Source organism: Elaeis guineensis, chromosome 1 (genome assembly GCF_000442705.2).
Source record: "Elaeis guineensis isolate ETL-2024a chromosome 1, EG11, whole genome shotgun sequence".
NCBI classification, from domain to species: Eukaryota; Viridiplantae; Streptophyta; class Magnoliopsida; order Arecales; family Arecaceae; genus Elaeis; species Elaeis guineensis.
In genome coordinates, this window is record NC_025993.2 from 119845100 (window position 1) to 119860895 (window position 15796).

General features: G+C 36.5%; 2 protein-coding genes across 6 annotated transcripts in view; both read right to left on the bottom strand.

Moving 5' to 3' along the window:
- Nucleotides 1–758: 758 nt before the first annotated feature.
- Nucleotides 759–3254, bottom strand: LOC105032441 (exocyst complex component EXO70B1-like). The gene has a single exon (XM_029261020.2). It carries the CDS (start codon nucleotides 3032–3034, stop codon nucleotides 1010–1012), a length of 2025 nt encoding a protein of 674 aa, XP_029116853.1. The 5' UTR covers nucleotides 3035–3254; the 3' UTR covers nucleotides 759–1009.
- A 3404-nt stretch (nucleotides 3255–6658) lies between these two features.
- Nucleotides 6659–15796, bottom strand: part of LOC105032443 (SWI/SNF complex component SNF12 homolog) — a 28344-nt gene continuing 19206 nt past the window's right edge. Inside the window, exon 4 of one of the 5 annotated variants that reach the window (XM_019846297.3) lies at nucleotides 6659–6995. The gene's annotated coding sequence lies outside the window, so the exon portion shown is untranslated. Of the gene's footprint in view, nucleotides 7028–15796 lie in introns of all 5 variants that reach the window. The other 4 variants (XM_073261350.1, XM_073261346.1, XM_073261361.1 and 1 more) reach the window with 4 other exon arrangements.

The window sequence follows — 15796 nt, forward strand, 5'->3', positions numbered from 1 at the left end:
TTACCTTTTAATCTTAGAAAAGGAAGCAACTTGTTTCTTAAGCAGGTTTCTGATGGGAATTGCAAGGTTCTTGTATCTAAGGATTGATTATGACAATGAAAAATTAGGGCCTGAGCCTGATGCCAACCAAAACATGATATTCTTATTTTCTTTGTATACTCACTGATAACAAAACCAAAATTATCATAGGCAGTAGAAGCACCTAGGTGGTGGTTTGTGAAGTCCCATAATCAAAAAAGACAGGTTTTTGTGCAACTTTAGTGCAAAGTCATCAACAACTCAAGAGTAACCACTGAGGTAAATTAGAATCCAAACCAGCTTACCAGATACACTAGAGATGCATTTTACACATAAGTGACTAGATCTTCAAGGAAACCAAGTCCTTGACATCTGTCAAAGATACATTGTCAAAATTAAAACAGATCTACAAGTTCCAAACATCTTCAACATGTCTCAGCAAAAACATCAAAACTGTCTGCACAAAACTTCATAATCATGGAACAGAAGTTACAGAAATAATATTTCAGTAATACTTGGAGAAATAAAATGGACTTCCTGCCCAAAAAAGGAACACAAAAATAAAGTTTGACAACAAATATAACCTCCAAATTTCAGGGCTCCCCATGCAACAAATCAACATCTTAACGCCAAAAAAAAAAAAAAGGTTGAAAAGAAAAGAAATCCAGCATGTTTTGGCATACAAAAAGTACTACTCAATTCAGATAAGCTACAAGCACAATGTCAAATGGCCTAAATACTCATTCCTCACAAGGTAGTAAATTTCTTAAAGATTCTTCCTTGAGAAGTAATATACAAATGTATTATTACAGTACATACATGAAGTCAAGGTGGCAAGTATTTATAATATTGTAACTATATCACAACATAATACAGTAAATTAGAAAGGGCAGAAGATAGCCACAGAATTATCAAACTTACATCCGGACTCCACAAACCCAATTCCCTAATAAAAACTATAGCTTACCAGAGACCAGAAACCCGTCACCAACTAAGATTTTCTCCTTGGGTGGTTTGCTGGTCCAGGCAACCCTTCGAACAAATCCAGCAGATGGTTCTCCAAATCCTCTGGAGTGTACTTGATGTACTTTGCGGCATTCCTCCCACCCTCCAGTTGACCACCAAACCTTCCCATAAATGAGCGGTATGCAGGGATGACCTTCTCTGATATAGATATTCTCAGTTCTTCTCTCAGCTGGGGATCCGGAACCTTCCAAGTTGTCTGGACCCTATATATTTCTTCAAATGCCAAGTTAAAACTCTTGAACCTTTCCTTGAGAGCCATCTTGGAAACACTGTTAGAGCTCCCACTTCCGCTTCCAAATCCATCATCCTTTAGACAAGACAACACTTTGGTCCAGGAAGTTCTAAGGTAGCAAGTGGCACACTGGCGAATTTGGCTACGGTGATTACGTATCCAGCGGTCTCCTAAAAGTCTCCCAAGCTCAGAATCCTTCACTTTCTGAACTATATAAAGTATATTATTCATCAAAAATATGTATTGCATCGCACCATCTTCATAAAGTTTAGATTTTTCTTCAACATTGGACTCCAAATAGGACATCAACACTAGTAAACGTCTGCCCAATGGAGTCATGCTCCCCAAATACCTGCTATCATCACTCTCACCCCTTTCAGAACGATCCTTGTCAGAAAAATCCCCCATTCCACCATCATCCAGAAGCAAATCCAATGTGTCACCATAAACAACTAGCAGTCTCATATAATTCATCACATAGCGTGTCAAGGGATGTATCTCACCTCCCTGCATTGGCTTCCGAGATGTCTCTCGCTGAACTGCATTCTCAAACTCCAAAAGAGTGCCCCTCACAGCATCTCCCAATCTCTTCAGAATCCCCTCGGCTTCACCACATATAAGCTCCCTCGAATCTGCTGAGAACAAGGCCTGCAGGTCGGGCATCACATCAGCAAGAGCTTCATACATGTCCAGTATCCTGAAAAGCTTCTCTGAAGATCTCTGACAGATAGCAATGGCATCCCCAAAGTTAAGCAGCTGCATGACACAACCCTTGGCAGTCTCTGTGAAGCATTCCTCCCTTAGCGCTTCACAAGCAGCAAAAATCTGGTCGCAGAGCCGCTTCTCCTCCGTGAGAAGAACCCTGACAACGATCTTGACAGCCTGAATCCACTTCTTCATCTTATCATCGAGCATCCGCCATTCCATCCTCTGCACCTCCTCGATGCTCATCCGGTCAACCCCTAGAATGGAGAGGCACTCATCAAGGATGTCACGCCGGACTGTGCAGTAGACCTGGTGGAGCTCCCTCCCATAATCGGCCCAGATCATGCGGTCGGCGATCTCTTTCAGACAGGAAATGGCTTCCGGGCGGATCAGATCCACGCTCCGATCGTCCAAGAGGCTGCTGCCAGCCCTGTGCTCGGGACTGCCCTCCTGCTGCTGCGGCTGTTGCTGCTGCTGCTCCTCCTCGACGGAGCTCTCGAAGTCCTCGATGTTCTCGCCGCTGTCGGAGGTGAAGGAAAGAGAAACCCGGCGGATGGAGCCGTAGAGGCCGTCGGCGTTGAGAGGGACGGTGTTCTGGATCATGAGGTAGCGGAACTCCTCCTCGAGGCGGGACATGGCGATCTGGAGCGCGCTCTCGGCGCGACAAAGGAGGTCGCCGCCGGCGGCGGAGGAAGGGAACGTCTGGGGGTCGGCGACAAGGGAGATTACCTCGTCAGCCGCAGCGACGAACTCGGCGATCTCCTCAGGAGGCGCCTCCCAGAGGAGGGAGTCGCAGGAGGAGGTGTCCCAGCGGAGGAGGAGCTTCTCGGCGGCTTCGAGGCGGGTCTCGGCCTCGGAGGGCTCGTCTCCGGAGGCGGCGTCGGGGGCGGGGGGGAAGAGGCCGTCGTTCATGATGGAGAGGCGGTTGTCGAAGCCGGAGAGGATGCGGATCATGTCCTCGGCCGCGTTCTTGGAGGTGGCGAGGCTCTTGACGATATGCTGCGCTGCCGCTATCACCTTCTCCTGGCCGTCGATCTTCGCCGCCGCCGCCATCCGCCGCCGCGATCGGAGAAGCTCCCGCCCTTCCTCCTCCTTCCGCTGGAGTTTTGCAGCTCTCCACGACCAGATCGAACAAGAGAGCAGGGGGGAGAAGAGATTAGGTTTGGGGTTTGGGAAGAGAAGACGGCGATCGCGGATTCCACCGTCGAAGGAGTGCGTTTTTTCTCGGCTGGCACGAATGCTTCTTCCCGACGCCAAAATTGTGCTTCTCCGACTGTTAATAAAAATAATTTACTCTTTTTTTTTTTTCACGACGTTGTTAAATATATATATATATATATATATATATTTTTTTTTTTTTTTTTTTTTTTTTTCATTTCATACATGTAGATGCATTAGTCAATTCTACGCTGATCTGACAAATAACATGTACTTTAAAAAAAATAAAAATATTTTTACAAGTTGTTTTTAAGATTTAGAATAGTAATAAGTTCGATACCCGCGGTTATCATTGGGCTAGGAGGTTAAAAAAATAAAAAAATTTGAATTCAGAAATACGTGAAAGATTCGGAAAAAATTCGGAAAGAATTTGAAAGCTAAAATGAAAAAATTAAAATTAAATATAATATAAAATTAATAAAATATATTTTTATCATATAATTAGTTAGAAAAGATAATCTTTCTTTAATTCGTAAGTGTCTGTTTAATTAATCACAAGTAATTTGTGAATGAATTATAAGATGCTTGAATAATTTAATAATAATTGAATAGTATTTGTTATTATTTTTTTTTGTGACGAGTAATGTTGGAAAATTTTTTTTTCAAAATAATTTGCTTAGAAAAATAATTTTTGAAAAAGATATATTATAATAAATAAATATTATATTATATTATATTATATTATATTTCATACAAATGTTTTTTTATAAAATATAGAATATTTTATTTTATAAAATTATTATTTTTTTATCTATATATTTGGAAAACTTCGGCGAGGCTTTTTTTTTTTTTCTATTTTCTTATTGTTTATACTCTCTTTCCTCTTTTTCCTATAAATTAAATTAGTCCTTCCACTTTTAGCGGACAGACTTGTTGATTTCTTCTACCAAAGGAAAGAAGTCATGAGTATTTTCAAATCGATGATTCGTAATTTTTTTTTTTTATAGAATTTGTTGGCTCAAACCGCACGCAGCTTTCTCTTACCATGTGTTGTAATTTTGTTGACTGGAACAGAACTGGCGCAGTGGAAAATGGCCCCAGCACTGTGTACTTCCCGTTTCAAACGTGTCTATTTCTGATTATATGCGTATTTCTGTGCCGTGTTTTGTGACAACACCGAATCGCATCAAAGGGCTCGCATTCGTCACTAACCGGTGAGCTGAGAAAGTCTCCTAAACCCCTCATCCTAGCCATGAAGCTCTGCATGGCACTAATCCAGACGTTTAAAATATTGATAATCACTTGCTTCAAAAATTTTTTTTTGTAACGAGTTAGAGAAATGTAATCTGAGCACTCAAGTTGGATTTTTATAATAAATTTTTATCAAAAAAAATATATTAAAAAATTAGAAGGGTATTTGATTTGCAATTGAAATCGGAATCGAAATCGAAATGTATTAAAATCGAAATGATCAAATCTTTCAAAATATTTGACTCATGACTAGAATTGAAATCGAAAGGGACATTTGAATCTTTAAGAGAGAGTACAGATTGAGTTTTAGATCAATTAGGTCATTCCCATTCCACCTCAGAATCAGAATCGTAACGAGCCAAATGGTTGAAATAGAAGTTATCCATTCTCATTCCAATACTAAACTTTAACTCTCCCAACGAAACATCCCCAAGTAGATACATGGAAATAGATTCTTATGACTTGCGACTATTTTCTATAAAAAATTATGATAATTTTTTTCTTATATATATATATATCTTTTTCTGTTGGATTCACACCGTTGATATTGCTCTCCAACTAGTTTTAAGGGTAAATATTAAACTAATACCAACATAAAGTTTTTGCAAATAAAATCAAAAAAATATGGAGATAGTGCTTAATTGTGCTTAGGAGTGATGGGCTCCCCACGTTGGAAGAACTTTGGGACATAACCTCAAAAATTTAGGATCTTTTGCACATGATGTGTTTTTTATTTTGATAAAATCTATACCTATTTTAATTGATGTTGCTTATGTTCAAACTAGAGTTAGCAAATCAGCAACATCATAGTCATATTTTTATAGAGTCCAAATGTATTATGTGTTTTTTTGATGATAAGTCCAATTGTATTGTCATTGCTATAAAAATGGAAATGGATATAATAGAAACAGTAGGAAAAATAAAGACAGAAGAAGGAGAGAGAAAAGAACTATCAAAAAATGCAAAGCTAAATGCTAAAAGTTGCAAAAGAATTTACATTCTTTTAGCAGTATAAATATGTCTTATAGTGGCTAATTTATCTTATTTTGAACATTTTTCTTATTTAGATTCTCAAAAAATATATGATATTTTACAAAACATTCACCAAGTAGAAAATATCTTATTTGACAATAATACTCAGTCACCAGCTTTTTGAAGACCAAAAAAAAAATCCTTACTTCAATCCTCAAAAAAATAAAGTTGATGTATGTCCTCCCTATAAATTTCAAAAATTTAGTCACTATTATATAGAGGGGCAATCATATCGGCTTTCTACATCAAAAATATCTTTTTAAATGAAAGTATTCATACTTGGATGGCTCAGAATCAACCCTTTAGACATTATTAAATGAGAGAGGGATCCACTAAGGCAAAAATATTATAGATGAACTATATGGGATGGAGACCAATGCTTTTTTTTTTTTAATTCTAAAAGAACCCTTAGTCTATTTCTATATTTTATTCCTGATCCGAGATTTATATTATAACATAAAAATAGAAAATAGATCCATGAATTCTTTGGTTCAAATTTAAGATGACTCGGATACGCTAGAAAAAAGAATAGAAAAAACATCCAACTCTTTTAGACTTGCTCCATTTGGCTCATAAGAATATAGCTCGATTGACAGAGCTTCACTCTTACAATAGAATTCTTGGGATTATAGGTTTGGATGTCTGAAGAAAAAAACATTCTAAAAAAAATTGATAAAATTGGAAGAACCATTCTTCTTGGATATCATTTGGATGAAATGATAGGATAACTTGAAGGCACATATACAAAACCTTTGCATAAGAGTACACAGAAATGATACAATTGGTCAAAACACATAATGAATATCATCTCCATATTATTTTTGATTTCTTGACAAATATAATTTATTTCACCATTCTAAGTGGTTACTTTATCCTAGGTAATGAAAAAAAATCATGCCTGTTTCCCAAGATTCCATCCTGAGAAGTCCGCTCCACTGAAGCTGATTCACAAAAAATGGACAAGTACCCAAGAAAATCTTAACAATCCAACCCAAACAACTTTCTCACATTCCGTAATTTCTTTTCTTGCAAAGCTGCACAAACCATAGTTGCACTCCATCACAATTTTGCACTTCCAAGCACTTGATTTTGAGATGACTATACGAATAATTAATATCACACACGAGTTATTGGAGCCAACTCCCTCCCTCTTCTGAATACTGAGACTATATTGTAAAGGAAGACGTTTTTTTTTTTTTTTTTTTTGATGAGTGGCATGATGATGGAGGCTAGATATTGAGATAAGCAAAACTCCCCATGACTTTTGATTCAAGAAGCAGGAAACATGAAAAATTTTACATCAAAAAGGTGAGAAATTCTTGATGTGAGGTTCTCGTGGAAGAAAAGGTACACAAAATCATTACAAAAAGGCTAATCCAGAGCGAATTTTTAAGCGATGAAATATGTGAGCCCCAAAGAAAGGCCAATGGTAAGCTCCACCATAGTTCTGCTCCTGTTTTTGCAACGCATTCTTGCACCACTAATGGGTTTAGTGTGATCTTCATGGTCAAGCTGAGCTTGCATCTCGGCAAAGATAACTGCATCTCAGAAATCATTCACATAAGCCCTGAAACTTGGTTCAGAGAACTATAGATTAGTCTGAAGCTGTAATAAAACATGGAAAGCTGATCATTTCAAGCACAAATAAACATAAATAATAAGCGGCTGTATTAATTATGAAATATATATTACATCGAACTAATGTGAAATAATTCAAATTAAGGAAGAACCAATAATAGAAACTTTTACTCTCTTTTTTTTTTGAAAAAGAGAATAATTGCTGATTCAATGAAGCTGATGCTAGTTTACTAACTTCTAGTCATCTCCAGAGAAAATGGATTCCTGAAGAGCTTAGTATAATGCGATCTTGCAAACATAGACTTCTATATCAGCACTCCAAACAAAAATAACCATGTTTTTTTTTTTTTAATTTAATAACTTTACACTTAATATTTGCATGCATATTGATTCAGCCAATTACTATACCATCTATGTTACCATCTAAAATTCAGATAATGACAAGAATGGAGAAAGTTCAGCCACTAGAATCAGAAACCACACCATTGAAAATATTAGATAATCAGAGAAATCAGAGTAATAGGGATAACTAATTCTCCAATGGCACATTAAAATGATGAAAATGTAAAACAACTGGAAGGACTGCTCTATCAATTTTATGGTCTAAGATTTAGTTGCAACAGTTCTAAAATATTGACTTGGCTCGATAACACCAAAAAATCCAGGAGAAAGGGATCAGACAAAAATTTACTGATGTAAATTATCAGAATCTAAAATTTAGCAGTAACAATTCTCAAATATCAACTTGGCTTAATAACATCAAAAAATCAGGGAGAAAGGTGTCAGGCAAAAATTTAGAGACATAAATTTTCAGAATCTAATTTGATTTAATAGCATGGTAGTAAGTCAGGACAAAGGCTGTTAAAAAAAAATGTGATAAAAACTCTCAAAATCTTACTTCACTTAATGCCAGCAACGTCAGGTTTTATGGCAACAAGCTAAAGAACTCGATATTCTTCTCCCTTTTCAGAGATGTAAAGAACTTGATTCAAATAAATAACAACAGGAATAGAAGAGCTAAAGCCAACCAGAAAGACGGTGTCCAAAAGAATAAAGAAATGAAGCAAAGATAGGTACATCAACAAACAGATGATAAGCTTTTAGAACAAACAATAGAGCATCACAAAGTCCAAAAGAACAATATGAAGCAAAAGCCTCTCACTTGGGACACAAAAGAGAAAAACCTCAGCATGAAGCCAATAAGAGTTCTGCCATCGGCAAACACCACAGAGTAGAAAAGTGGAACTCCATATGGAGAAAGCTTATGATGACCAAAAAAAAAAAAAAGCTAGTTATCAAGGACCTGAGGGCCATCCTCACCTGATTTTCTCTTTGTACAATGACATGTTCGAAAATGAGCATGAGGTGCAAAAGCCACTAACTCCATGTCAATTATATCAAGGTTATCAGTCATTCAACTCATTCTTCAAAAAAGTCAATAACTATGATGTCCATGTCATTTACCTTAATGAATTAGTATTTCAACTTCTCCTCTGTCTTCTTTACATGTTAGATCTGTTTAGCTCATGGAATCCAAGCCTCAGACCTCTAGAATGGCATGATAAATGTCATTACTGCAATGGGAAATCTAATCCATGCCCTGAATTAAATCCCCAAAAAGGTACACCATCTTAGTACCGGGCCTTGTACAGGTGCACCCTATAACTATGTCGGTATGTCCGGTACGGTATGGTATGGCATACCTCACCGATGAGTAACTTGACATATATCTACCAAGAATTAATGCTTTAAATGTTCCTAGAATACTAAAAAAAATTTGAATAACAGCATTAACATATGTGAATGCATCACAGATAGCAAAATTCCTGACATTAACTTAGAATTTGTTGAAGATCTGATTATTGCATATGATGATCTCTCTCCATAAAGGAAGAGATCTACCCAGCAAATGAAGTAGCGAGTTATAACTCGCAACTCACAAGGAAGCTAGAAATCTAATCCAACTCAAGATAGACTTTACAATAGCTAGGAACTTCCATTTACAGATGCAGAACCCTCTTGAACCTCCCATAAATAAGTTCACGTTCATTCTTAGCAAAAGATAAAGGATATTTTACAAATATGAAGAATAATAGTAGAAGAAAATCTCCTTGCAACATGCTAGGATTTGATAATATCTCCAGTTGTAGAAAGTAATCATAGAAAGAATTTCCTCATGATCATATATCATTTTGGTCATATTTTTGATTGATTTGGTGTAGTTCCTTCAAAATTTCCTAAATTTGGTGTCATCAGCCTCATATGATCATATCTTGCAGGATTTATTTCCTAATATGCATTTAGCCAACTAAATACTGGCTTATATCTGAATCAACTATCAAACCCCGTTGCACCTTTGATATGCCGTTGTGACACACGGTCAAGTATGTCTCTGCTAGGTCCATGGCATCCATCACTGATTACACCCAAAAGGTCAATTTTCGGGTAAGATAAATCATCTACATTCCCAAATAACAGCATGCATGTTTAGATGCATACCAAGTACATGTTGACTCCCACATAGTCATCGAGAGATCCAAGGAGTGGCCAAAGTTTTGATGACATGTTTAGAAAATTAAAATTTTTTGAACGTAGCGGTAAGATATTTTATATTTTTAGATATCGGCCAGGAGGCCAGGATTTCTGGCAAGCAAGGTTTTGAAAACCAATACCAGTGATCGTTTTAGTCACCGGCCGGTTCAATACCGTATCGATTCGGTACCGTACTGACACATGGTACATGGACGTGCCGACCGAACCGACACGACAATTGTTTTTTTACTTTTTTCTTTTTTTGGGGGAGAGGGGTGTCCAATCAAGTTTTTATGGATTATTTAATATTTTAAAGTCCAAATTAATATTTAATGGTATTCATTAATATTCGTATCACTCTAATATATTTTTAATCGCATATGACACGAATCTAAATATGATATTATGTTATTTAGCATCTTAAATAATCAATATATGAACTAAATATCATTGGATTCTAAAATATTTAAATCAATTAAAAAAATTTAAAAATACTCAATACGTACCGATCATTAGAATCTAGTCAACCATCGATGTCCATAAATATCTAAATTATTTACATGGTCAGGAGAATCATCAGTCCAACCCTCTAGCTACATAGCATTATAATCCTCTGTGCTCATGCCATAAGATAAGCACGCTGGATTATAACTCATCCTCGATCTCTCACTGAGGTCCTAGCTCTGAGAGGTATCGTCGGACTGATAGCTTGATTGTGAAGAAATCCATCCAAATATATCGACAGTAAATTTCAATCCATAAGATGCTCCAGACTGCACAAGATAGTAGCCACTAGAAGACGATATCTCCGATGCACCATGAATCTATATCCGTAAGGATCATAGCCTACCTATGGCTGCAAATAAGAGGATCCAAAATACGAGGACAAACCTAATAAATCTATGGATCCTACTCCACGTATGAGGTCATCTGTAGCTGCATCATATTTTGAACGATCTCATGAAGTCCATTGTCTGTATGAAATCATATCATCACGAGCTCTACCAGCTCACACACTGTGGTCCCTATTCTACATGGCGTGCGTAAACTGAGACTCATCAGTGAATTAAAGACCACCAACCAACTGCGTCTCCTGTTCTCCGATCCCTCCATGATCACCAGATCCATGAGCAGCTGAAAAACTATCATCACTGCTCTGTCTAATGTCTGAAACTGAGTGAATCGAATACTCTCTCTACTGGGGCTGCAACTGTCTTTTCTTTTTTTTTATCTCTATGCATAGTAGCTGCCTGCCCTCTCATCATGCCCTGCTCTGACAGTTTAGACTGTGAGGATGGATGCTGTGGTGTATCGATTGGAAGCCTATGTGGAATGTTGCTACTTGCCCATTGAGAGGCATCCACCCCAGTCTCGCTAGCAACAAAACTGATAGATCGTGGAGGCGATCCTAACTCATCAAGCTCTGATTCCTGCTGCTGACTCATAACCCATCTGATCATCGGATCTTCATCTTCATCAACAAAATCACTTGTAGTCGGATCTGAGTACTTCAGCTAAACATTTTTCTCGATGCATTGAAGCCTCAGTCTCAAATTCTAGTGCACATACACAAGATCATTGAGGCATTTCTATTTTAGATGGTTTCTCTGCTTGCTGTGGAAAGGACAAAGATCAATCAGTTGCACTCACATCCACTCGATGAAACTGTCGGAGAGAGGATCTTAATGGCAAAATCCTTCAGATTTCATGCAGATCCACCAAAATGCACCCACCATTCAGCTGCAAAATCATTGAAGCAAAATCAAAAAGATTGAATATATCAATATGATAATAGATTTATTAATATATATCCGTATTCATCTTTGATTTGCTTCTAATCACTACATTACTTCCAAATGATTCTATGCCCTCCCTAGATATTTTTGTCTATAAAAAAATTATTTGTTATGAATTTATAATGTCTTAGTTGTTGAAGATACAACTAAGTTAATAAACACCATTGAACTTAACTCACTTGTTTAAGACACATAGCCATAATGTCTGGATCAGGCTTCATCTTGTCTATTACATTTTGTAGGCGAACAAAAGCTCTTCATCCATGCCAATCTCAGGTATGGAGTACTGGAACTTCGGATTCAAATAATAAGCTGCACATAGATTTTCATAATTGATTGAATTTATTTATACAAATTTTGAAAGAATTTTTGATTTGCTACTTACCTGCTAAATGCAACTCCATACCCATTTAATAGCCCCATCGGTGGTTGATGATCCTGATGTACTCATCAACATGCTATGGATCTGCCACTTTGATTTATTTTTTGTCCTCTCCATCATATAATATAAGAAGCCCATCTGAGGATATCGCTCACCATCCACGGCTCGAAGCACTTCATATAGAGGCTTGATAGCTACCACTATCTTCTCGACCCACTACTAGAATGACTGTATCGTCACTAAGCTCTTCCGCATTGCTCCTCTCAGTGTCTGCTCTAGTATATCTGCTCTATTACCACTCAGGGCTGACAAATATTTGACGTAAATATACTTTTTTATTAATCAGACTATCAAGTGCTATATAATTAGTAGCAAACCATATGACATCTGGTCTCAATATATCATTTTCAGCAAACTGCCCATCAATGATAGGACCCATGTATGGTTGTAGATGAATCTGGTGATGCTCTATGCTAACTCTACTACTTTCTAGATCTTACGAATCTTTCCAATATCCATCAACATCAGATCGATACAATGTGTAGCATACGAGATTCAGAAAATATGCGGTCGCTGCTCCATCAATATCTCTCCTGCAGCTTTATACTGTAGTCCATTATTTATGATAATATGCACGACATTCCGCTCTCCTACCTGATCAATCACCTTCTCCATCAATATAAGGATATAGCTGGCATCATGCATCTCAGCTAAAGTATTAATGGACTAATGAAAAAAAAAATATTCTTCCATCACAATATGCCAAAAAGTTGATGATGCTTTGTCTAGTAGGATCAGTCCACCCATCACACATCACAGCCAACCCATACACAGGCCACTTGCTCTGATACGAGACAATTGATTTTTCAAGATCCTTCTTATTCTGCTCAAGAAGCTCACCATGGATATCTCTTGATCCTGGAGGATCTACACCTAGACTAGCAGTCTGTATAGATGAAATGACAAAGCGATAATATGGATTGTCTGCTGCGTTCGCTGAGATGTGACTGAAGTAAAATCAAGATCCAATAGCTCGCTACATATCTTTCTTCTTATCTTTCTTTAACATAATATCAATCCTCTGTTGATTGAAATTTTTGCTAGAAAATGCATGTGGATCCAAATTATAGATAGTGGCTCCTGTTGGAATCTCTGTAGAGGACTTCTTTCTACTACCAAATGCTCCCAACATGGATGCAAGATGGCTAGTGCCTCTACTGACGGGTTATCTAACTGAGGATGTCCTCTTAAATCATGACTCAGACTCTGCTGTAGTGCAACCTAAGCCTAACCCGTCCTCATAAGCTGACGATCCAAATCGAGCTCTATGTCTGGCTACCTCCTCTAACTGCTACTGATCATCCAAGCTCGCCTGAATGGCAGCCTCGATCTATGTCTACTCATCATCTGCAATAGATCTTTCCTCTTAATTCTTTGGAGTGATAAAAAAATGGCTCTGCTGCTCAACGATCCACCTCTGTCTTCTTCATCAAATTGTCTTCACTGCTTTAAAATCAGTGAAGTATTTCTTCATTAACTGATGAACCTCTTGTGGACACTTACGGCACATAGCTACATCCGAATAGCCGTCAGCCAAATATTGCTTCAACTGTGTAACTCCTTCCTTGAATTCTATACTACACTATTTATATCTCCAATGATGCCAACCTCAGAGTATCTCTCCATGCTCCCAACCAATGTTACGTTCTGAATCTTTTTTCTTCCTTGATGGATCCATTCTTAAAAATTGATAAATAGATCCTTTTTCTTCCTTGATGAATCCATTCTTGAAAATTGATAAATACATCACTTCAATGATTACATAAAAATGATATATTTTTTTAACCTATTTTTTTATATTTTTTAAATTATTTATTTATTATTTATTATTTTTAAAATAAAATATATTAAAAATTTAAAAAATTATGAAAAAATAATTTGATCTTGGATCCATATAGAATCTCACCATGGATACTGCATATAATTTTTTTAGATAGTAAACATGTATGAAATATTATTTTTTTTCAAATTTAGGCCTAGACTATTACGCGCAAGATGCGTTGAAACGTTGATAAATAGGCACCAAATTTATGTCAAAAGTAGCTTGCAAATCTCTAAACAATAATCTGATTTTATAGTTATTTTTTAAAATTTATTTTTTTAATAATTTTATTTTAAAAATATATTTTTAATTTAAAAAATTATATACTTGGAGGTCGTTTTTTTGTGGATAAATACCATGAAAAAGTTGATCAATTTTTTCATTGACCAACTTACCCATATTCTCACACTTTTCAAGATAGGTAAGTTACTTTACTATGGACAACATTTATCCATAAAATGAGAAAAAAATTTATCCATCCAAGGGGTGGCTAAATCATTTTCTCATCAGCCAGTAAAGTAGACATTTAACGCTGTATCTAAAATGCCCATTCTCATATCTAATATCTCCATCATTCAATGCTTAATAACTTGTCAAATCTAAAAAGCATAAGGGATATCATGAAAAATATGGATAAATTTTATCAACTTATCTAGAAAAGTAGTAATGTAAAAGAACATGGGTAACAAATTCTACAGCCACTTTCCTATGTGTAAAAGAATATAGATAAATTATTTTTCTATCTAAATATTGCCTAAAAAATATCTACTCAGAAAAGTATGGATTCTTAGGCAAATCTTTTACCTGCAAAAAAATGGGCTTTTAACGAGAATTAATGATTTTAGTGTCATTGTGTAGATCATCCATAGATCTATAATATATATTAAAATCATATCACAAAAAACTTTGACATACTTTTCCCTTGTTTTTCCATTTTTCATGAATTTTTCAAAAAAAAAGAGAGGAAAGAGAGATAAGAAGGAGAAACAACCTTAAAGGGCTTTAATCCATGTATCCTGGAGTCTTCTTGCCGCTCTCAATGTTAGAGAGTGAGAAAGGGAGAGAGAGATTGAGAAACAAAGAAGTCGAAAGGCTTCTCTGTCTCAAAATCCGAATCGGACGATTCGGGTCGATAAATCTGTATACTGCCTAATTCGAAACAAAACCATCCGGTTCGGTGCCAAATGGAGCAGTTCTTATTTTTTTAATTTTTTTTATTTTTCCATGGCGGGTGCCGAAACTCAGGGTCAAACCAACCCGATTCCGCACCAATCCAGCTCGATATGCCCTGAGCCAGACGGTTCGGTCAGTCTTTATATTTTGAAAGTTCTTGATATTGAATGATAAAAATCCTGCAAATATAAAGGAATGATTTCTTAAAACTATAAAAATGATTTCAAAATCACCTAGGAGACCCAGATTTCAGGCGAGTCTATACATTTTGAAAGTTGTTAATATTAGAAATCCAACAAATAAAAAAATGATTTCTTAAAACTGTAAAAATGATAAGTGATACATTTGTGTTAAGATGTTAATGAAAAATCAACTTCTCTTTGAGGTGCATTTCTCATTAGTCTTCTTCCCTATCCTTAATTCCTCTTTTTTTTTTCCTATTCTTCCTCTCACCCTTGTAATTTCTCCATGATTTATCAGGCACACATCTATGTCCTATACATTATGAAACCTGAGGTAAAAGAAAGGCCTCGGTGATGATCGTTGCTTCAATAGATCGGTGCACTTATATTGTTTCTCCGACAAGATCTCTTGTATATACAACTTCATCCCCATAATTTTCTAGTGCCTTGGTCGTGGCCCGACTATTAAAGAGAATTTCCTAGTGGTGGATCAAGTATAAGCCAGCATAGGTTGAGTCTAATTCACCATCCTGGGACTGAGTTCTGACCATAAAATGCAACTATCATGTTTTGATAAGAGCATTCAATACGAGTAAGGTTGGATGGCGGCACCTCTTATCGATCGAGAGTGAGTTGTAAATTCTGGCGATAAGGCTTGTGATCTTTGATCTAAGATATTGAGTGTAAAGATCATGATAGAATTGTGGGCTTTCTCAATCATTTTCTCAGCCAGAAGAGCAACTCCTAACTCCCATCACAGTAGCTCCATCTTCTTTGGGAAGTGATAATGCTTCTTCTATTGAACTAGAGGAATAAAAAGGCTAACATGCCTTACTTAAAAAATGCAAA